The following is a 22,530-nucleotide window of genomic DNA, read 5'->3' as shown; positions in this document are numbered from 1 at the left end:
TTGACATGAAACTAAGAACCTGAATCTGTAAAGGGGAATTAATCACTGATTACTACACCTGATGGCAAAGCCACACTTTTTCTTCTTGTTTCCTTGTCTAGTAACAATGTTACTGAAATGTAAAACTTTTACTCCTTTTTACTCATATTTTTGTATGCAGTTTGTTTAGCTGATAATGTCGTATCTGTTAATATGACTACATTTCCGTTCAGAGTTTTCATTGGTCGAGTATAAATGGTACAAAATGATTTCAATCATTCTCTGGGATTGTGGTTATCATGTTGTGTCTTGACTAGAGTTGATTTGTTCATAGCTTGCACACCATCTACCTGCACCCCCCGACATTAGTTTCACAACAGAAGATTGTGATTATTAGCAAAACATTAAATAACAACTGAACATAACGTGCATTTGTAGTCTTTCTTTTCTCTTTAAACGTCTCAGTTTGCTTTATTTAAAATACGTTTTCACTTTTAGTTTCTTGACAGTAACACATGAAGCATAAAGTAGACTGTTTTTCGCCCTTTGACCTCACTCCGTCCTCACGGAAATGGCCGCGGGTCTGGGCCTGTTACATTCCTCAATGGTTACTTATGGTTGCTAAGCAACCTCAAACGCCTCGGGGAGAGGAACAGAATGGGATAGGACCTGAAGCGATACCTGACGAGATCCGTCCACACTGTACCTGGAGATATTTCTGCTGATCGCTTCTTACTGAATCTCACTGGAGATGTGGGCCGTTAGTCAACTGCTGCTGTCATCTTGTTATTAAGGTGAGGTTAGCCATCGTACTGTCGTACGTCTAAGTAAACGTTGAGTGTTTGCGAAGGAGACCGGAGCGGCTTTGTATTTTACATTAGTTTTATCTCTTACACCTGCCAGCTGCTCGGTAGTGATTATTGAGACATGGGGTCAGAGTCGGTGAAGGTGGTGGTCAGGTGCAGGCCACTGAATGACAGGGAGAAGGCGCTCAGCTGTAAGATGGTGCTGTCCATGGACCTGCAGCGCTGCCAGTGCTTCATAGAAAAGCCAGGTGCAGTGGATGAGCCACCTAAACAGTTCACCTTTGATGGGACCTACTATATTGATCAAACAACTGAGCAGATGTACAACGAGATTGCTTATCCTTTGGTTGAGGTAAGCTTGATTTTATTACCAGCCTGCAGAGCTGGGCTCTATAAAAGAAGCACGCTTGTCACTGGACACCAGCCCAACATCAGTAGCCTATATCTAATTCCTAATGAATGCAGACGTCATTGTGAATACCCTTTGCTCACCTCAAAATTAAATTAAATAAAAAATGTCACTTTTACAGGGTGTGACTGAGGGATACAATGGCACAATTTTTGCCTATGGACAAACTGGAAGTGGAAAGTCTTTCACCATGCAAGGGGTGTCTGAACCTGCAACCCAGAAGGGTGTCATCCCGCGAGCCTTTGAACACATCTTTGAGAGCATTCAGGTATGTCTGTTGACCACAGTGATCTTGTAGCTTGCAACATGCATACGTAATATTATGCTCTTAGTTTTTGTCTCGGCAATGATAGAATAATTATGTTTTATCTCGTGTGTGCAAGCTAGTGTGCAGAAAATACGAAATTCCTGGTGAGGGCCTCCTACTTGGAGATTTACAATGAAGAAATCCGAGATCTTTTGGGAAGCGATGCCAAGCAGAGATTGGAGGTGAGTCCCTGCTTTTTAGATAAACTAAACAGGCTACACTGTATCAGAAGAAGCCAAATGGATTATTGTTCTTTGGTTAGTACAGCAAGGTGAGTGTGATGTTTTCTGCACAGTACTGTACCTGTTGCCATGGTGATTTAAACGCACAGTTGATTCCTTAAAGGTCAAGGTGTTGTAACAGGGTGACAGACTAGCTGATTGTGCGTATGTGTGTGCTTTGTGTGGCTGATGAATGCCTAGCTGAAAGAGCACCCAGAGCGTGGGGTATATGTACGGGACCTTTCCATGCACACTGTGCACAGTGTGGGAGAGTGTGAAAGAATCATAGAGAAAGGCTGGAGGAACCGGGCAGTGGGCTACACGCTGATGAACAAAGACTCCTCACGCTCCCACTCAATCTTCACCATCCACCTGGAGATCTGCAGCACTGGTGAACTTATAATATCTTTGCCTTCACTATATCTGTTCCGTCTGTGCTGATATTCTACTTTTGAATGTGATCCTCTTATATCTCCTAATGTCATCAGCACTTTACCATCAGTTATTTTTGTTCTGTGGTGCTATATCTTTAAATTTGATAGTATATGAATCTCCTTGTTAATAGTTTGCATATTCTGCCTGTGCTTGCATGTAGTTTTCAAACCATTGAATAAAACATACCAGGTTAATAAAGGTAAATAATAAGGCTTTGTAACAGTGTTGAATGTTGCTTGCGTTTCCTGCGTCAACTCAAATTCTCAGATTCATCTGGCCAGGACCATCTACGGGCAGGAAAACTCAACCTTGTGGACCTGGCAGGAAGTGAGCGTCAGTCTAAAACTGGTGCTACCGGCGAGCGACTCCGCGAAGCCACAAAGATCAATCTTTCCCTCTCGGCCCTGGGAAACGTCATCTCCGCCCTGGTAGATGGACGCTCCAGATACATCCCCTACAGAGACTCCAAGCTGACCAGGTTGCTGCAGGACTCTTTGGGTGGAAACACCCGCACCCTGATGATCGCCTGTCTTTCGCCCGCAGACAACAATTATGAGGAAAGCCTAAGTACACTGCGATATGCAAACCGGGCCAAGAGCATCCAGAACAGGCCTCGCATCAACGAGGACCCCAAGGATGCTCTGCTCCGAGAGTATCAGGAGGAAATCAAGAAGCTGCGGGCGCTCCTCACAGGCCAGCTGAGCACTGCTGACCTTTCAAGTAAATTTTTATAGAAAAACAGCATGCTTTTTTAGCTTAATATTCCTAAATCTACACATAGCCTCTTTTAGATGCAGAGAAATGTTTTATTTTCTTGCATGTTGTCTTTCTTTAATTACCAGTGCTATAAAAAAAAAACCCCACTTTTATTTAAAATGCAGCTCTGCTGGCTGGTCAGTCTTCTGAGTCATCCCCCGCTGTGCCCTCAAGGCCACAGTCCACCCCCAGTGAAGAAAGGAAGGAAAAGATTAAAGAGGCAAACATGGACCAATCCCACACAACAATTTATCATTTCAACTTTAAGCATGCATTGTATAAAGACCCTGTGATTTATGATCTGTGTTCTGCTGTCTCTGCAGGAGTACGAGGAGAGGCTGGCCAAGTTGCAGGCTGAATACAATGCAGAGCAGGAATCCAAGGCGAAGCTGCAGGAGGACATCGCTGCTCTGCGTTCCTCCTATGAATCAAAGCTGTCCAGTCTGGAGAAGGCCCAAGTCAGCAGGGGGAGCTCTGTCCCCAAGAATGGTAACAGAACATCCTGTGCCAACAACAGAACAAAACTTTTCCGCTGTTGGATTCTCCCCATGTATGCTTCTTTGTATTGTGCCGCTTCTCTACATTAGTGGGCGCCAGCTGTACATCCCAGGTTGCTTTGGAAGAACTCTGCATGAGCACTGATCCCATGTGCCACAGTACAGTTGAGGAAACCTCCCAGACTAAGGTAGTGTCCAGCCCCACTTTCCATAAAGATCACTCCTCTTCAAATCATATTCGTATCCTGAAACAAGGTAACAGGGTAATCTTATGTAGGCAAAATGTTGACTTTTATTCCCTCATGTTGGCGAGCAAGCTTTCCGAAAAAGATCCAGATAGAGCTGGACTCTTGGAGTCTTCTGATGCAACTGCACCGGGGCCTCTAGACCAGAAACACGTCCTGGAAAGGTTTGTAGGCTTCTGTTCTAATCATGGAAACTTTCCTTAACATGAACACTTCCTCAGATTCATAGCTATGATTTTATTATTATATATGATATGTCTTAATCAGCCGATCCATCTAATTTCTAGTCCTTATGGGTCTGAGTTGTGAGCATTTTCAACACTGTTCACAGGATACTGAACATATTGTTATGATGGTATCTACAATCTTCTTATCACACTCCATGATGAATGTGTCATCCTTATGCTTTTGGCTACAAATGGAGTGGATAATCAGATTCCAGCTGTATATTTTTCTGTATGTGCTTACCCTTGCATTCTTTTACATCGTTGCATTCTTCTGTGTTATTACCATAACCCGGTAATTAGCAGAACAGTTATGTTTAACATGTTGAGGGTTACACTATAATAATATAGCAAGAATTATACTAAGCACGCATCTATGCGGTGTCCTTGGTGTTCAATCTTTCCTCAGACTGCAGCAGCTGGAACAGGAGGTGGTAGGAGGGGAGCAGGCCAGGAACAAAGAGCTGCAACAAAGGCAGCGGCAGAGAAAAAAACTTGCTGACCAGAGAAAAGCTCAGCTTGTCCATGCTCTGTCAGAGAACAGCGAGGAGAGCGAAAATGTGCTGCTGAATGTCTACAACTCTATCCAGGAAGAAGTCCATGCCAAAAACCAAATGCTAGTCAAAGTTCAGGGCAAGGTGAGTGGAAGCAGTTCGAAGGAGCTTACAGCAGATGCAAAATGCAATCTTTCTGTTGGGAGAAAGCATATGTGTTAAGGGTTTTCTGTACATTTCAAGGAGCAATCAGAAAGTTTGGGTTATCCACCCAAAGAAATCTATTTCTCCTCCCTAAGATCTCCTTTTCATGCATCCCTGCTCTTGACAAATTTTACTCCGTAAAAGTCAAATTTTGACAACAGTGCAATTTCACCAGAGTGGGATTGTACATTGTGAATTCATACCACACTTTCAGACTATAAATGCAGACTTGTGCGTTAACATCCTGGGGCATCTGTGGGAGAACATCCAGTGGAAAGAGCCTTAACAACAACATCACCACACATTGAAAAGGCAACAGTTTTTCGGCCACAAAAACCCAGTCTTTGCTCACCATCTTTCCTACGACTTTGTACAATTCTCCAAAATCAAGTTAAAGTATTATACTCCCTGTTTTGAAACACTGGGTGAGATCCAACACTCATTGTAGAGGCACAAGTACAAGGGACTTCCAAAATAGTGATACCAAAATAACAGCAGTGGTCTGGAGATGTATTAGAAGGTGACTTTGACTAAATTTAAATTGGGTAATTTATTAACTTTTTTAACCTGAAAAATTAGGTTATCTCTTCAGGGATTTACTAATTTGATGTGTTAAAACGGTTCTCTCTTTGAATGTCAAACCCTACATATGACACGTTTTTAATAGGGGGTTTTAGCTAGTTTTCTCATGAATAACATGCTTCGTTACTGTTGCAACAGCTGAAAGCAGCCAAACTGGAGATCCGTGACCTGCAGGCAGAGTTTGAGGTGGAGAGGAATGACTACCTGGCGACTATACGCAGGCTGGAGAAGGAAGGGCAGCTCCTGCACAGCCTGCTGGAGCGTATGGTGCCTCTGGTGCGCCGTGACTGCAACTACAGCAACCTGGACCGCTTGAAGAAGGATGCTGTCTGGGATGAGGACAGCGCCACCTGGAGACTGCCAGATGTGATGGTGCAGAAAACAACACTGCCTTCAGGTGGGGTATAATATGTAAAAAGAAAAAGAAAAAGTGAAAGCTTTTTTTTTTTTTTGACAAGACAGTAAATCTTGTTTGTTTTGCAAATTACTTTCCTTAAATGTTTATTAATCACATTCTTTTTCTTAGCAGTGACTCCAAAAGCTTCAGCTCGCAGAGGCTCAGGTTCTGATGCTGGAGAGGCATTTATGGTGTGTTTGCTTTTCATGCATAGGCTTTTACTTGACATACACACATTCTAGCAGGATTAGAGGTCATTTCTGTTTTAGCAGGTGGAGGAGGACAGGTACAAGCAAATGCTGGACAGAAGTGACAGTGAGAATATTGCCAGCAGCTACTTCAAGTCAAAGAGGGCGAGCCAGCTCCTCGGAAGTGACACCGCAAAAGCCCACGGTGAGAAAAGAAACTGCAGGCTTCTAATTAGTACATATTACCAGTTAAATTAGTGCTGTTGAATGTTATTTCATTTTTATTTAGCAACAAATTTGTATGCTGTGATCTCGTGTTTCTGCTTTTCATTAGAACCCGACTGGCAGGAACAAAAAATAATCATGTACTACACTTAATACTGTTACAGTAAACCTTTATTGCATTTGGGAAGCCTTTTCATTAGGTTATCTCTCTGAGCATTTTAGGTTTTGGCTTCTTTTTTACCTTTTTTGTATATTTTATATTTTTACTTATTGAGACTAGGGATGGGTACCGGTATCCGGTAACCAGACCGAAAAGCAGCGCGCATTTCGGTGCTTTATTTCGGTGCTTTTTTTTCCTGAGCTGTGATACACTTTCTTCTTCCTTACATTTCTATTGGCGGTTGGCAAACAACTGAAAGGTGCATTACCGCCACCAACTGGTATGGAATGATACACTTTAGATTCTAGCCAATCATTTTACGTTTCGAGGATAGTAGGCGGGTCCAGGTACGTACGTTCTTTTAGAGCAGAGCTACAGATTAAAAATGCCCAAGGCAAAGCGGTCAAAAGTCTGGCTGTACTTCACAGCAAAAGATGCAAACTCAGCAGCCTGCAACAAGTGCTTTAAGCTGATACTGTCAAAGGAGGTCACACTTTAAATCCGATGAACCTAGCCCTGCCAGTGTAGCAGAAATGATGATGGCAGCAGCAGCCGTTCTTCTCTGCGTGAGTAGCTTAATGTTGTTCGTGTGTAATTTACGTTGAGTAAGCTAACCGCGTTATTAAATTAATGCATGTAACGTGAACTAGCAAACACCATCATAGCTACATGCGGCTGTCTTCTTGTTTGATGGCAGATACTCCCTTCACCCTGGCCAAAAAGGCTAAAATGACCGAAGAAAAAGTGGAAAACAGCTAAACATGAGAGGTTTTTGGACAAAGTTTGTGTTTTTTCCATTGTTTAAGCACTGCTTCCAGCCCAGAGTGATACCATATATGCCCTATACCTGCAGAAAAGACTAACATTGTTATCTTTTTACAAAAAAACAGCTGAACATGAGAGGTTTTTGGACCAATTTTGTGTTTTCCATTCTTTAAGCACCGGTTTGGGCACCGTTTAAGCACCGGCACCGTTTCAAAAGTACCGGTTTGGCACCGGTATCGGATAAAACCTAAACGATACCCATCCCTAATTGAGACCATTTAATTTTAGATTAGTTTGATTTTTCTTCTTTTTCTCTTTCTTACTTTTGTTTAGTTTTGTCTGTCTTTTCTCCTGCTGCCGTCCCCTCTCCTCCGCTAGTTAACGTGGCAGGCCACCTCTCCGTGAGCGGCTCTAACATGAATCTGTCTGCGAGCTCAGACGCCATCCTGCCTCGCCCCTTCCGTCTGGAGTCGCTGGATGTCCCAGTGTCCAACGGTAAAGTGAAGCGCAAAAAAAGCAAATCTCACATCCATAATGAGGCGACTTAAACGGACTGTGACCCACATATTTGCAATTTTCTACAATGACACTTTTGATGACTCATCAAAAAATAAGTGTTGTATATGTATATCTGACTGTGAATCAGTGTATGTTTTTATGACGGCTGCTATCTAGATTTACACAGGAACCATTTATTGCCGATGTTACAAGTCCATTTGCATCATGAGTTTTTAATTATATTATTAATGTTAATTTTTAACTCATTGCTACCTACTGTATGATTCTTCCTCGATTTTTCTTTTCTTTTTTGCACAAGACATAGTTTAATGTTTGTTTGAGTTTGGTTCTTTAATATTAAAATATTTGCATTGTAATGTTGCTGATTTCCTTTTTTTTTTACCCAGCATTTAAAATACTTGTCAAGAACAGATGACATCAAATTAACTGATGTCTCATGTGTTTAATTTCAATTACTTTACAGAAAAGCCATTAAAACTTGACTCCAGTGTATTATAAACAGTAGTAAATAATAATATATAAAATAATATCAGCCTGCATGTCAAACTGTAGTACTCTGCTGTCACAAATGGGTCAGGAAAGCTGTTGTCAAGGCAGCAGTATCCTAGGATATGGTCATCTCATATTACACATCATCTCTGGTCACCAGTGTGGGTTTTGGTGTGATGTTAGTAGATTCTTTAGCTAAATGCAAATAATATATGTGAGACAGAAAGTTGTTGTCGCAGTTTTTAATTATAAGAATTAAATATTGAAAGGTTTATTATGATGTCAGTCCTCTTAAGGTTGCAGGACATGCAGAAAAAAAATGCTGTTTAACTCTATCCTTCCTGCAGCTGTGACTATCTTATTTCTCATTTTGACACTGGCCTGATTTCTTTGTCTGCTGCTTAATGTTGCTCGACTAGCAGACAACTGTGTCCGTTTCAGAGTCTGACATCATTTATTGTGGCGACACAATAGACATAGACACCGATACCTTTTGGCAGAGCTGCTGCTTTACTGAGCGATAACACAACTCTAATATCCTTCTGCAATAATTAACCACGAGCTAATCTGGGCTCTTCAGGACCGTTGCATAACAGATATCATGCCGTTCAAATAATCCATCAGGAGAAATTAGAAGTGTGACATGTGAATGTTACAAGAAAATAGAGACAGGGAAGTGCTGGGCTACTAAGTTTGCACAGAGGTGGAGCTAGAGATAATAGGATTATGGACGAACGGCTGAGCAGGCTTTTCCATCATCTGAGTGGTGTGTAAGATGAGCAGTATGGCTGATAGCCTTTCTGTAACAGGAGAGAGGTAAAGACTGCAGGGATACAGTCATAAAGCTTTGCCTCGGGGGTCTGTGGGTTCGCTTATTAATCAAGACATTCAGGCTGAATATAGACAACCACAGCTTGGATTCCCATGTGCTGAAATGTCCTTGGGCAAGACTCTGCCATCACTGATGTGAATGAAGAGTAACAGTAGGGTTAACACTCCAAACCAACCTCATGTATAGTGTTGGGGTTTTTTTTGCCTTTTGAACAGAGCCAAATGGACTGGTGTAATCTGGAATGTTTATCTACAAATATTAAGATTTTATTATTTAAAGAGGAGAAAGAATTAGGAAATGAATGTAAGTGGCCAAAATGACTTTTCCCATGAAGGTTAGTTACGCTCAGCCTTAGATACAGGTTGAGGGAGTGAGGTGAGCCAGTTGAGATCATTCAGACATGTTTTGACCCCTTGTTTTGGAGGTTTTCTGGACATATCCAACTGGGAAGAAACCCTGTGGAAGACGCAGAGCTCACTGGAGAAATTATATACACTATATGGACAAAAGTACGGGGCCATTATAACTTATAGTGCATAATGGTAGTGCGTATCTATGACGACCAGTGCTGGCAATCTCCATCAGTACCAAATGGCTTGCCATGAGCAAAGGAACGTAGCGCTGAGAAGATTCATAATGTGAGTGTAAAACACACATACAGGAGGTACTTGGCCAAGGAAACTCATGGAGGAGGTTTGAAGCTCATTGGTGATGTTTGCGCGCAACCTGCCCTAGCACTCTGTGTAGTCTGGAGTGCTGCTATCATGGCCCAACTTCCAATAAGGAAAAAAAAGATGGCTTAAAATGCAGTATATTAGATAAAAACTTTATTTTCAGTGACATTTATATCAATGGTGGAATAGACACAAATAATTAAATGGTTGTTTTTTCGTTTCATATTTTCAGTGTTACACAATGAAGGCTGTGTAACACTCTTTAATCTACTGTACACTGTAAAAAAAAAACTGTAGTAGAAATAAACTGAAGAACGACTGGTGCATGAGTTCTTGTGTTGGACATAAGTATTGAAAATTATCCCCCAAAACTTGAAAAAAAAAGTCAGAATATTAAAAGACTGCATGAACTGATCTGGTGCTTTGAGGATTTGCTCTAAGAAAAAATCAACATGCAGGCACATTTGTGATTTATAAAACAATGAGTAAGATATCAGTTCTGGCACACCCTTATCCGTGTCTTTGATTTAGTACCTGTGCCAATAGCCAATAGGGTTTAAATTTTATATAACAGAATTTTGTTAGGTTTGCAACACATTAAGATACTATTTTCATACACTGACGCTCTGGATTTAGAATATTTAAGGTGCAGTTTCTGTTACTTTTAAGTGCATTTTTAATTGTATTTTTAATAAAAAATGTCTTTAGATGACTATGTGTTGTATATTTTAAGTGTAGAACATAAGTGTATGGCCCTTTAAACGCTTCCTCTCCTGCTTTTATTTGACAAAGTGCCGTGTGCCAGATTTCCACTTAACGCTTTAACTCTCTTTAAGCTGATCGTGTGCTTGTGCTTCTTTCTGAGCATTGCATTTATGCCAGCAGGCATCTGCTCTTTCAGTCTTTTAGCAGTCCAAGCTTTTTGAGAGCCTCTTTTCGATCACCTCCCATCCCAGGCACCACCATCACAGTGTAGCCTACTGAGTTTGAGGTTTTCTGGGGTACTGGGGGAGCTGTTGTGGTGGTCCTGGTGGTTGTCACTGGTTTGGCTGATTTGATGCTTTGCGGTTCAGAGGTGTTTCCACTACTTCTATGGTTGTCCAGGGTGGCAGACTTCTCCAGATTAGCTGTCCTCTTCCCCTTGGATTGAGCAGGATGTGATGCAGACCCAGGCCGCTGGTCATGTTTGGTGTACTGACGCAAATTGGCACTGGTCTGCAGAGGCCTGTTATTGGACTCTTTTGGCACTTGAGCATTACAAAATGATTGGCTCTTTGATGGATTACTATTAGCTGGATCTCTTGTAAACTTGTCAGTTGTTACACCCAAGGAGGAGTTAGGTTTGGGTGTAGGCAGTGGGGTTACTCTATCATTTTCTGCCTCTTGGCCTTTCAGGAGGCCCAGCTTCTGCAAAGCTTCCACTCTCACCACCTGGGGATCAGCTGCATTCTTGACACTGTATGAAGAATCTGATATTATAGATTCTTCATTTTGAGTTTTTGCAGATATGTTGGTAGGAAACTTTTTGGGTTTTGGGGGAACAACTGGAGGACCTTTCTTACACTTGGAAACTTCTGACTGGGATTTGTCTGGTCTTTGGAGATTTCCAAGTGTTGGGCCTTCCACCAGGGCAGAATGGCGCTTTTCTGAGTCTATAGTATGATCAACTGTTGGGCATAAAGGGGTCTTCTTTGTGGAGGCACTCCTCCGCAAATGTACAAGTGCGTCGTAGGAGAGAGGTCCTCTAGGTAAAGGACCCTCAGCTGTCCTCACTGAGGGTTTTGTGGAAGGAGGTATAACATTAGCCTCTGAAGATGTTGGGCGAACAACTGCTTTCTGGTTGTCTTTGTATCCTGGTTTGTTGTTTTTAGATGTAAACTGAGGCTTAGAGGAGGCGGTTTTGACTGCAGGAGTGCCTGGTTTAGTACCGAGTACAGAACAGGAAGTACTGCTTGCAACAAGAAGAGGGGTGGGAACCAGGTAGCTGTGCATGGGCCTGGCATCAAAATTTTTGTTGATTGGTTTCTGGTGATTGGTTGATGTCTGTGAATCTGGAAGTCAAACAAGTACACATTTATCACTAGAAATTCTGTACACCTACCTAGAGCATTTCACTAAATAATGTGTCACTAATTCTGCATCTGTTCCCAGAGATTAACTCACCATCAAGGTTGCTTTTGCTCATGGAAGCTGACAGATTAGCCACTTTAGTAGCAAGGTTGCTGTAGCTGGGCAGTTGTTCAGGCTCGTCATTGGAGACTCCGCTGTCCTCCTCAGTATCCAAAGACTCAATAGTCTCCTCCAAAAACATGAGACAGGCCCTCTCCTCAGCAGACAAGTGCTCCAGACTATCATCACTCTGAAACGCATTAAAACAGGGCTTTCATTTAGAAAAGAAATCCACAATGAGAGATAGAAATCCTCTCTAAGAAAAGAAATAGACTTTTAGCTTTTATGTTACAGCTCTGTTACAAGTATTGTTTTGCCTCACTACTTCAAGTTGTTACATATATGTTTTGTGCTATTACTAGTGTACATATTCTTAGATTGAAGAGGGTAAACTTGGTTACTTACGAAGCCCGAATTAACACTGACCACACTGTCACAGCTGCCAGCACTCTCCATGCCATTCATTGTCTCCATTCCGGTGTCACCTGGCCAGGTATCACTTATGGGCATCTTAGTGCCCTACTTATCCACAGTTAGTGACACACCCTGTTGTTTCAATCTGAAATACAGAGTAAAATTACTATTGAAACTGTTCTTAGCAAAGTAAAAGATTTCTTTTTTTAAAAAAAGGGATAAATTAATTATTCTCCACATTTTTTCCCTGCTATTAATTCTTTATGGCCCTGTAGACCATTTTCAACAGCACCATAGAAAACACTGTCCTTCATAAGTATCTCCCCTACAAGGTTTTACCCCATAGATGCATTTGTGTTACCTAGTTTTAACCTTTTCTGGGAATTTCTTAACAGCGTATAAAGGTATCATTTGACAAATGAGTACGATGTTTTTCGATATCTTTTGTTTTATAATTCATAAAAAATCAACCAAATTGTTAAATAGAAAGCAAAATAGGTCATATTCGACGCTGTGATAATGATACATCAATGCTAATGACAATCATAGGTACAGCTAAAACTTTTTTTCTTGCAAAACAAATAAAATCAGGAAATATATAGAAGTCAAGCCATTTTATACGCAAATAGCACAGCATTGAACACTGGGTCTGACCATGTTTCATGTCATTTCTATGTGCTCACATTGTCTGCTAACTGTAAAGGAATTTATTCTCTGGTATGTTGATAAAAAATAATTAAACATCTGTGCAGCGTGACATCAACTAAGCGGCACATCTTCCAGATATGAAAGACAGTTTTATCTATAAATGGCAATCAGCACCAAAGGACTGTGTTCATATCCAGATCATTGCTAACTACCTTTTAAAACAGTCAAGTATAAAAATAAGCGAAGCGTACAGCTTCATCAGTCTGAGATGAAAATTAGTCTGTGGTTATTTGAATGATATTGGTCTTATAACAATATAACTGTAATCCTGTGTGTACACTATGGTTGAGTTGTGTGATGTTAGGTATTTGAGTCAAAACTGATACATAACATTGCGCACAGAAAATGTATATAAACTTTATTATATCCAATTATGACCTGCATAACTGTGGACTTCATACCTGATCATGCAGCTAAAGAACAGCAAGGGCACAGCTTTATTGTAAGCACTGAAACTGACAAATGCAGGTTATCATAGCTCGGTGAGCTTCTAGCTGATATCTAACTAGTCCTCTTACTACATGTGACTTGGAATTACAACCTGCATGCCACTCCTAATCTCTCTTTACCGGATCAATTTCAGAGGGAGTGGAAGGCAGAAGCAATCAGTCTCCTGAAGGCTATATGACACCTGTTTTAAAAAAGCAGTTTCAGCTTTGTATTTGGAAATTTTGTTCAATGTTTCGTTTAAACTGGTATTGTAGCGTAGCTGCAATTTGAGAATAAAGGAAGTCCTGTCTGGACCTGGTGAAAAGAAATTCACATTTGGATAAGTGTCAACACCTGAGACGCAAGGTCTGCCAAATAGGGCAGTGGAGGCACAAAAGCGCTCCTGTCCACTGTTCATGCTTTGCCATGCCATGCCATCCCTTTAAAATTGTAAAAACCCCAATGGCCAGATCAGTACGTAAAGTCCCAGGTCAGGATATGAATCTGAACAATGTAAGCTCAGTGTAAACGTTTATTGTGATTTTTGACCGGCTTGAAAAACTTTTTCACATTTGTCGTTTTTATCTGCTTATTAGGTCCCAGTCACTCTGCTATAACCCTTACTCTGAAAAAAACAAAACAAATCAGACTGTATGATGTGATATGAACCCGAAGAACATTTAACAAAGTGTTATCTCTTTGAGTTACACCTATCCTATCAACACAGTAGGCAAAAACAAAAACTGGGCAAGTTTAGCTATCACAAGACTATGATGCACAAGTCAAAGCAATAAACTGCTGTGTCAGATTCTTTGGAAAATGTGGTGCAATGACAGCGTTACTGTTGTTTTCATTGTGGCTGTAAAAGAGCATCTGGCTAAGTTTTTATTACCTTCGATGAATTCTGTGCAGGATGTTGTGTAATAGGGGTTATTATTATTTTCTCCACTGTACCCAGGCTTCAACCCACTTCCTTCACATTACTTACTGAATCCAAGCCTGTCTTTTGTAACTAACATTATTAGCCCCAAACCGCCATAAAACTCCTTCACCGAAAAGTGTTTAAATACTGGTTAAGTTTGACAAACAAAACAAAACATAAAATAACTGCCACGAGCAGTAAATTATTTAAATAGCATCCAATAAATGAAAAACATGCTGTTCCTTACCCTATTTACAACAGAGCTTTAGGTTTTTAAGTAAATATAGGCGTACCTGTCCGTGCACGGTCGTCTCTCATATCCTGCTCCGCGTGCAACTGAAGTCAAGGTGAGCGCGCAACTCAGAGACACCTGGAAGAGGGACTTTGTCCCTTAAGCTTCTAGCCAATCAGAAGCCACATTCTCCTTAAGCCCCGCGAGTCCTCGTTTTCATTTTTTTTTTAAACAAACAAATGTAAACCATTGCTGTCTCTGTCTGTCAGACGTATGCTTCCAGGACGGCTCGTTACTGGAAGTAATTCAAACATTTAATGTTCTTCCTCCATGTATATATGTTTTAAAGTATTCTTTATGTTTTTATTTTTTGGGCGTCAGGCTTTGGGTGAGCATTTAGGAAATATCCTGTAAAAAGTGTTGACTAAAAAGATAGCGCTTCACATATTTTTTCAGTTAACTTTATTATTGTTATTATTATTGTCGTTCTTCTCCTTAATTATTATTAATGTATTTATTGGAAAAGAGAACAGGTGCTGTTTACTACAGTGCTGATTCAAACAGCACAGACGATGCATAGCTAGAAAGTTACATTTCACTGATACTGCACGAGTGATCTGGGTGGGTGGGTGTCGGTGGGGTGGTACTACGTGATTTTAAGTAATTAAGTGATGCAGTTAATCATTACTTGTTCATGCAGCAGTACAAGTTCAAGCTTTACAAAGGGTCGCCACAGCGTTTAGCTCAGAGGCTATACCACCTTAAAGGCATCCTAAAGGGGCTTCCTGGTTTAACACCCACGGTTCGATCCTAGAAGAGACACAACCAGGTTAAAATCTGCAAAACCAAATATGCAAATACTTCCGAGCCCAATCCATTCAGTTCACTTCCCAATTAAGAAAAAGTTGCAAATTGAGCATGTAGAAACTGGGGAGTGAACAATTTAAGTGTAATCAAAAACTGTTGCCAATTAGTTTAACACATAAAAAAAAGTCTATTTATGCAAGCGCTAACGCACATTAGTTACCTTATTTGCTAACAAAGCTCAGATGTGGGACACAGCCAAAATCTCACTGCAAGCTGAAGTTAGGATTTCAGCTGGTGTTAACTTCCGTAAGTGGAGTGATTTTTTTCCCTTCTTTTTTTGGTAGCTGTTGTTTCAGGGGAAAAAAAAAGTGCTACACTGAACCAGTACATTTCTGATTCCTGAAACGGGCATGAATTGTATCCTTTATGCAAGTCTTGAAACTCACATAAACCAAAATAAGAAACTGTAAAGCTGTAAATGGGGTGTTGTATATGAAATATTTGTAGAGTTAAAGAGGTTTGTAGTGTTTTATGAAACATTAAAATATCACATTATTTAAAAGAAAAACACAAAAACTAATTCCTAGGCTGTGTGTGAGCTTTGTGTTTTGTAGCAGTGGTAGCTGCTACTGTTGGTCAAACAGTAAGTAAATTAATCCTAAATCCTATTATGAAAGGGTAGATGTTCCTTAAAATAACATGCAGGTAGTGTAATCCGACAATGATGGCACAGGACTAGGGTAAATTTGCCAGTTGGGATTTATTTTTAGTAGCAATGCACTAGATAAAGTTATAAGATAATGGAGTTGTCACAGTAATATCACAATAATTATTAATTAGCATTATCTATGTTACTTCCCATTTGTATTTATGTACAAAAAGATTCTAACCTTTAAATTTCACACTGCTTCTTTGTCCCCCTGCATCAAACCATTTAAAGGAAAATAGCATAAAGATTTATTTAAAACCCATTAAAGCATGGCAGCAACAAAGTATCATCTCAGCTTGACTTTTCTCACAAGGGAAACTGAAAACTATTTAACTCTTTGTTAGTTTGTTTTACCTTGTTGTTCTTCAAGCACTGCAGAATTTTAACTCATTTAGCCATGAGTAAACCCAGTATAGTTAACACAAAACAACTTTTACACATCCTATTTGCTATATTTTTTAATTGACAACACTGAAAAAAAACAAAACAATCAAGTAAATCCAGTTTATTCTGTAGTGCTTTGTGTGCAACATTCACTGTTATTGTTAATCATAAGAACATGGCAAATACAAAATGCAACAAAGCCATTTCATGGTTTTATCAAGTTGATTATTCAGTTTTTACCAGCGTTTAAAATACCTAAGGTAGATGATGAGGTGGGATAAGGGGGGGGAAAAAAAATCATACAAAAAAGTTGTTTTGTTTCTTTTGCTTTCTTTAATTGATTACTGTCACCATCCCAATCTGAACCAAAGTCAAAGTCCAGTCAAGGCTCCACTGTGAAGCTGTTGGCAACAATTCTGCAATCAAAGACCCGTCAAACACCATGTTTTGCCACAATGAGAACTAACCACAGTTATCAATCTCAAATCTTTGACTTTAAGTTAAATACAAGTGCTTTCTTCATCCTTATAGCCAGTGTATGTCAAAGAAATTAGCAAAGAGATAATGGATGATTAGCTTAAAATGTGAGAACAGACTCCTGTTGTGGGGGAAGAAAATAATTCATACAGTGAAACAGGAGTGGCAGTTTTTATAAAACATACAAAACACAGTAAACTAAATGTACCTTTACTTGTAATATATCCACCCAGAGCTATAAATGTAAGATGGAAATATTTGATGTTGATTAGCAAAGGACATTATGAGCAGCCTTTATAAAGAAAAAAGATCTTAAAATACTGTATGCCTTACCTTGATTTGTTACAAATATAATGCTTGAATGGTTTTTCAAAGTATGCAGTCTAATTTAAACAACAAAAAACAGTTCTTACAGCATTTCAAACTTGTGCACTACAAAAAAAAAACCAAAGACAAGAAAAACACTTATCAAAACCTGCGGCACAAATATAGAAAAATGAGCTACAGATTTTGTAACGCGTTTTGTTTACAGCACCATAACTTTTTTTTGCCTTATTTAGTCAAGCCCACTCACAATCAATGTTGCAACCCCCCCAACAAAATAAAGGCCAATTTGCACTTGCAGTACGATACTGTATTCAAAATTCATACCACCACTGATCTTGTCGACCACAGCTCAAATTCACGCCCCCCCCCCCCCCCCCCCAAACAAAAAAAAACAAAACAGTGTAACTTTGAGCTTAATAATCAAGGGACAAATCATTGCATTTAATGTCTATGATGGACGCAGAGTAACAGAGCGATGCATTGGTGTCTTCAATGAGTTATCTGTTTGTTACACAATCAGAACAAGCTGTGGCCTATGAAAGCTCAAATTTTTTTTACCTACATATTGATTCCTGGATCTTCTTTTAGTCATCATATCCTTCTGGATTAAACAAATGGCCAAATTTTGAGTCGCCCCAGTGCAGATTCAGAGCATGCAACTCAGAAAATATTGACAATATGAATGATCCATAATTATGCTAAAGTTATTGTACAAACCAAACAAACAAACAAACAAAAACAATGGATACTGAGGAGGTTAGGTGTGTCTGATTGATTTTTCATCAAGTAATCCTTTAGAAGAATCCTGCTTAGCATTAACTCAGGCCGTCTATATTGAACAGTTCAGATGTTTAAATTTAAGGAAATTAGTGAAAGAATTACTTACATCTGCCCCCAAAGTAATAAGAAAAACATGCTACATAACCAACATGATAAATAACAGTCAAGCTTGCTGTGCTGTGTTTAAGACAAAAGTGAATGTGATCACATAACTGTGCAAATAATTCTTAGTGACCGTTTTAAAATTCTTTGTTCGCACATCTTTGTTTCGTCAAGGGCAAGTTCTGCCAATTTGCTGCATCGATAACACATCCTAAACTGTTTGGTTTATGAACTTATCCATGAGTAATCTTAACAGATCGAAACAACTCCTAAGAATTTTTTGCATCCTGACCCAGTTTAAAGAGATCTGAATATTATGGTTTCTAACACTGGAGCACTGCAGTAGCATTTCTGACTGTAAGAACTGACAGTAGTTAAAAAGTAATACTGAACAGGTAAGAGGTGGAACACAGTACCTGCAGAATCTCCAAAGATGTTGCCAGATAATGTGAGGTAGAGGATCACAAAAGCAGACAGGCCCACAGAGTTGCCAGACACAGGGCATGGGGGTTGGCGGTTGTTGTATTTGTGAGAGAGGAAAAAGACAGCAAGACTTTCACACTTCACCAAAATTAGCGTGGCCTGTCTCCTTGGCATGCTCACGAGCTTCCTTTTGTCCCACCAAGCCTGTCTGACACACCATGCAGCGCAAGGCAAAGCGGTTAACGTCTGTGAACTGGCGCTTGCGGCGAGCCTCGTCTGCCAGCTCGAGGGCCTGGGCCAGGATTACGTCGTCTGTAGTCGAGAAGATAGTCTGGGGCGGGGTGTCGGATCCGGGGATCTCTTTCTGCAGCGGGTCGTAGTGGATGCCATCATAGATCAGCAACACGCGTTTGTGGTAGCCAGCATCCTCCCCAAATCTGTCTACTCGCACTGTCTGAGTATCCACTACGCAGATCTCACACTGGTAGAACTTAGACATGATGGATACCTCGATGGCTCCTCCCCAAGTGTCATCACGTCTTATCCAGGTGCAGTACTCCTCATTGGTTTTCCCCAGCACCGCTTCAGAGTAAGCTGTGGGGTCACTCGAGACTATCTGAGCAATGAGACCTCTCATTTCAGGGGCGCAGGTGGGGTCGTATACGCCACCTTCCACCACATAATAAACACTGGTGAAGAGGCAGGAGTTATCAGCTGGGACCACTCGGCGTGCCAGCATAGGTGAACCTTCGAGGTTAGGTCCTTTCGTCACAGCGGGACGATCCTGAGGCTTTGGCTTGTTTTTTTCCTCCTCAACGATGAGTGTGTCTCCTGTAGAGGACGACACACCAATGACAACACTTTTCATCCCAGTCAGACTTTGGTTTAGAAAAGGAAGAGGAAACACATTACCTTATGTATATCTGTCTGAATGGTACCTGATTATTTTGCACAGATGTCCCTAAAATGTCTATTGCATGCAAATAAATCAAAGACTCAGTAACTCAAAAAGTTCTGCTTCTAATATTTCTGACCACATCCCAAAGCAGCAGAGGTGGGCTGAATTCAAACACACCACAAAACATTCCTTTTATTATAAGCAATTAAAAGTTGAAGTTATAAAGACTGCTTATTCTAAAATCATACTTAAATTTTAACCTGTCCTCACAGGTATATAAATTCTTGTATATACCCGGGGTGCCAAATGTGCAGCCTCCATACAATACAATTATATCTGGCCCGTGATAATTTCATGTGTCAATTATTAAAAGTCCCCTTGGTATGTGGGAGTTGAATCTTCAACCCTGCTGAGAATCCATGCAGGCAGGGGTGGGACTTTATTTTGATGGGCACACCATGCGGCCAATCACATGCAAAGACAGACTGGGATCATACCATTATGTGAAATAAGGAAGGGGGGCAAACCTTCCAAAGACAGCAAGTGTAGCAGTACAGGTACATTTCAATGATATTGGAGACTTCAAAGCTGAGTGCAGGATTTATACGATTCGGAGAAGCCTAAAGTGATACCTGTTTTTATTTTCAGTCATTTTCCACTGTGGAGGACAAAAAGTTTCAAACTTGCTCAGGGCTTAAAGCTTGTGTGTTTTCTCCCTAGTAGTAGTAAATGCATAAAAATAAGGCTTTTAGGAAAAATTGCTTCCTTGAAAAAGACTAAATTTACAGTACAGTGAGGAATATTACATAAAATAAACTCTATATAAAGCCTCACAGGCCTGAATGTGCACTTGAAGCCATTTATAATTGTTAATATGTTTGATCTGCTGCTCACCACAAACAAGCATAAGCATACATTTTGGACTTTTAACTGTATTTCCATAAATTTTACAGCTTTTCCTACTGATCAAAAACCTCCCTTATGGCTATTCATAGGAAAAGTAACATACAACTCAACAACCACTGAACAGCTAAAACAGCAGGTAAACTGATTCTGCAAAAAGAAATACAGAGCATGGATCCCCACATTCACCCGAAATCGCACTTCCAAAGAAATTTCAACAAGAAAAACCTTTAAATATGTAACTTCTTTACATTGACAGAAAGGAGCAGTTTCACTGGTCTGGCCTGCTTACGATCAAAGTGGGCCGTGATGTAAAATGAGTTTGACACCTCTGCACTAGAGCATGTAATTAAAAGTTTTTAATTTGGTCCATGTTTTCTGCACATGTTGGATGCCTGCCAGCATACCTGATTTGATAGGGTAGTCCTTGAGGTGAGCCTCTCCGTTCCGAAGATCAAGGCTGGAGGGTGGGTATCCAACCATTATTTTCTGCACATCACAGGGGATACCAGTCAGCTCCTCCACCTTGCGCTTCAGCTCCTGCACGCAGGACTGATGAGTCAAGCCATGCATCAAGTGGCTCCCATTTTTGGTCTTACAGCGAAGCCGCAACATCCTGCCTGCAAAAAATGTGATATCACATTAGTGACACTGCAAGTACCAGGTAAGAACTTTGTTAATCCGCAATGGTTGTGTAGAGAGCGTTAGATATATTCCACATGTATGTTACAGATGAAGACCATTTCTAACATGTTGGAGTGCTAGGCTGCTACATGTGGTGTTAAACCTGCGAATTCTGGCATCCTGTCCAGGGTGTACCCTGCTTCTCGCCCGAGTAACCAGGGAGCAAGCTCAGGATGTAGAGCAGGTCATCCACCAATTGCAAGGTTGGTGGTTCGAATCCTTGGCTACTCCAGCCTGCATGCTAAAGTATTCTTGGGCAAGATACTGACCCCCAAGTTCCTCTCAGCTTCATCCATTAGAGTATTAATTTAGTTAGAAACCACTTAGGGACAGAAATAAGTGCTTCTGTGAATGAGGCATGTTGTATAGAGTGCTTTGAGTGCTCCAAAGAGTAGAAAAGTGTTATAAGAACCAGTCCATTTACCATTTTTAAACATACAAATTTAACTGGGGGACATAAACAGTCCTCTTCAGAAAGCAGGACCGTTTGTTGGAGTGTCTCACTAACAGGGTGACTGACACAAACTACAAAGGTAGTGAAGCTTATTGCCATTTATTACGAGTGGGAAATTCCAAACTGCTCACTGTGGGATAAGTAGTTTTCCCCAATCTGAATCTGTGACTTCGAGGCCATTTCCCCGATGGGTCTACAAGTGTGCCAATGTTGGCTCTTTAACTGATTTTAACATCGAAATTCTGCACTCATGTAGTTCGCCAATTTAATGGCTAATGAGGAAGGGACGTGTTTTGAATTATACTGCAGCTGTAAGCTATATTAAGTTGAAAACGTAATATATTTGTTGGACAATGCTACAGATAAGACTTTAGGACTGGATAACCTACATTGTGCTCGTAGTTACATCATAATGCTGCCAACTAAACGGGCCACGCATAACAACTGAAGTGCTGATGAACAGAGTAAAAACACCTGACAGCGACATTGCTTTGTTTTGGTGTCTTTGTTCTGGCAGTTAACACATCACTCAACAGCAACACAAACGCAGGGTAAAAAAACCCCCCAAAACATAAAGAGAGTCCAGTTTTTGAAAATGTAAGAAATCCGCCTCTTATTATCCATCAAAAACAGTCGGGTTGTCAGCGATAATTACTCTGAGACTGTATGAAAGGAGTTCAATTCATTTCTGCTAGCTAACCGTACCGTGTACTGTCTGCTAACGTTAGCATGCTAATCTGTTCGTTAACTTGGTATTAATTGAACCGTTTTTCCAGGAATTTAGTTTAACCATCGAGAAAATCTGTTACTTTCCGGTGACAAGTCTAACGACGACAAGGAGTACAAAATGATACGACAGCGAGACAAATTATTTTGCTGTCTTACCGTCTTACTTCACTCCCTGCTCGCCACAGTGGGACGTATAGCACGTCAAAGCACGTGTAAATGACGCGATCACGCACTAGTGGCACGGTTTACGTACGTCTGCCTGGCGTACACTAGAGAAGACGGTTATTTCGAAAACACATTTTGTCATTAAGCTCCTTTTCTGTATTGACATTTAATCAACAATCATTTGATTTTAAAACCAGTGCAGTGTAGCTTCTTACAGTTTGACTCAGATTAAATTTTGAACCGCCGATCTTCTTGGATTAAGTCTTAAGGGCTGTAGTTATTTTATCCTAATCCACAAGTGTACTGAGCCACTCCACATTTCTCTATCATTTGCTAGGAAAAATTGTGTAGTCATATATCGATATGTGCAAACATACATAGAAATAGAGTATATAACACAAGGTTT

General features: G+C 40.5%; 3 protein-coding genes across 11 annotated transcripts; 1 reads left to right on the top strand and 2 right to left on the bottom strand.

Annotated features, from left to right (window-relative positions):
• The first annotated feature begins 63 nt into the window (after positions 1-63).
• Positions 64-17,083, top strand: kif17 (kinesin family member 17). 7 transcript variants are annotated; one of them, XM_085159992.1, is made up of 15 exons: positions 64-773; positions 883-1,137; positions 1,316-1,462; positions 1,582-1,683; positions 1,924-2,113; positions 2,425-2,877; positions 3,039-3,133; positions 3,237-3,402; positions 3,501-3,598; positions 3,728-3,819; positions 4,289-4,517; positions 5,298-5,556; positions 5,689-5,747; positions 5,829-5,949; positions 7,228-17,083. In XM_085159992.1, exons 2-15 carry the CDS (start codon positions 907-909, stop codon positions 7,440-7,442), a joined length of 2,457 nt encoding a protein of 818 aa, XP_085016118.1. In that variant the 5' UTR covers positions 64-773; positions 883-906; the 3' UTR covers positions 7,443-17,083. The 7 variants fall into 7 exon arrangements, with proteins under 7 accessions (XP_085016118.1, XP_085016116.1, XP_085016120.1 ...); XM_085159990.1 differs by having other exon boundaries at positions 5,826-5,949; XM_085159994.1 differs by having other exon boundaries at positions 5,686-5,747; positions 7,273-17,083.
• Positions 10,306-12,115, bottom strand: LOC146518038 (specifically androgen-regulated gene protein). Of its 2 annotated transcripts, none has more exons than XM_085160012.1 (3): positions 12,004-12,115; positions 11,572-11,767; positions 10,306-11,459 (listed from the first exon to the last, which is right to left on the bottom strand). In XM_085160012.1, the coding sequence occupies exons 1-3, from the start codon at positions 12,085-12,087 to the stop codon at positions 10,306-10,308; spliced, it is 1,434 nt and encodes a 477-aa protein (XP_085016138.1). In that variant the 5' UTR covers positions 12,088-12,115. The 2 variants fall into 2 exon arrangements, with proteins under 2 accessions (XP_085016138.1, XP_085016137.1); XM_085160011.1 differs by having other exon boundaries at positions 11,983-12,091.
• Positions 16,289-22,244, bottom strand: yod1 (YOD1 deubiquitinase). Of its 2 annotated transcripts, none has more exons than XM_085160016.1 (3): positions 22,116-22,244; positions 20,500-20,712; positions 16,289-19,122 (listed from the first exon to the last, which is right to left on the bottom strand). In XM_085160016.1, exons 2-3 carry the CDS (start codon positions 20,705-20,707, stop codon positions 18,425-18,427), a joined length of 906 nt encoding a protein of 301 aa, XP_085016142.1. In that variant the 5' UTR covers positions 20,708-20,712; positions 22,116-22,244; the 3' UTR covers positions 16,289-18,424. The 2 variants fall into 2 exon arrangements, with proteins under 2 accessions (XP_085016142.1, XP_085016143.1); XM_085160017.1 differs by having other exon boundaries at positions 20,500-20,708; positions 22,116-22,211.
• Positions 22,245-22,530: the final 286 nt, after the last annotated feature.

Source organism: Neolamprologus multifasciatus, chromosome 5 (genome assembly GCF_963576455.1).
Source record: "Neolamprologus multifasciatus chromosome 5, fNeoMul1.2, whole genome shotgun sequence".
NCBI classification, from domain to species: domain Eukaryota; kingdom Metazoa; phylum Chordata; class Actinopteri; order Cichliformes; family Cichlidae; genus Neolamprologus; species Neolamprologus multifasciatus.
The sequence above is the reverse complement of the archived record's forward strand: the minus strand, read 5'-3'. Positions and strand labels throughout refer to the sequence as shown.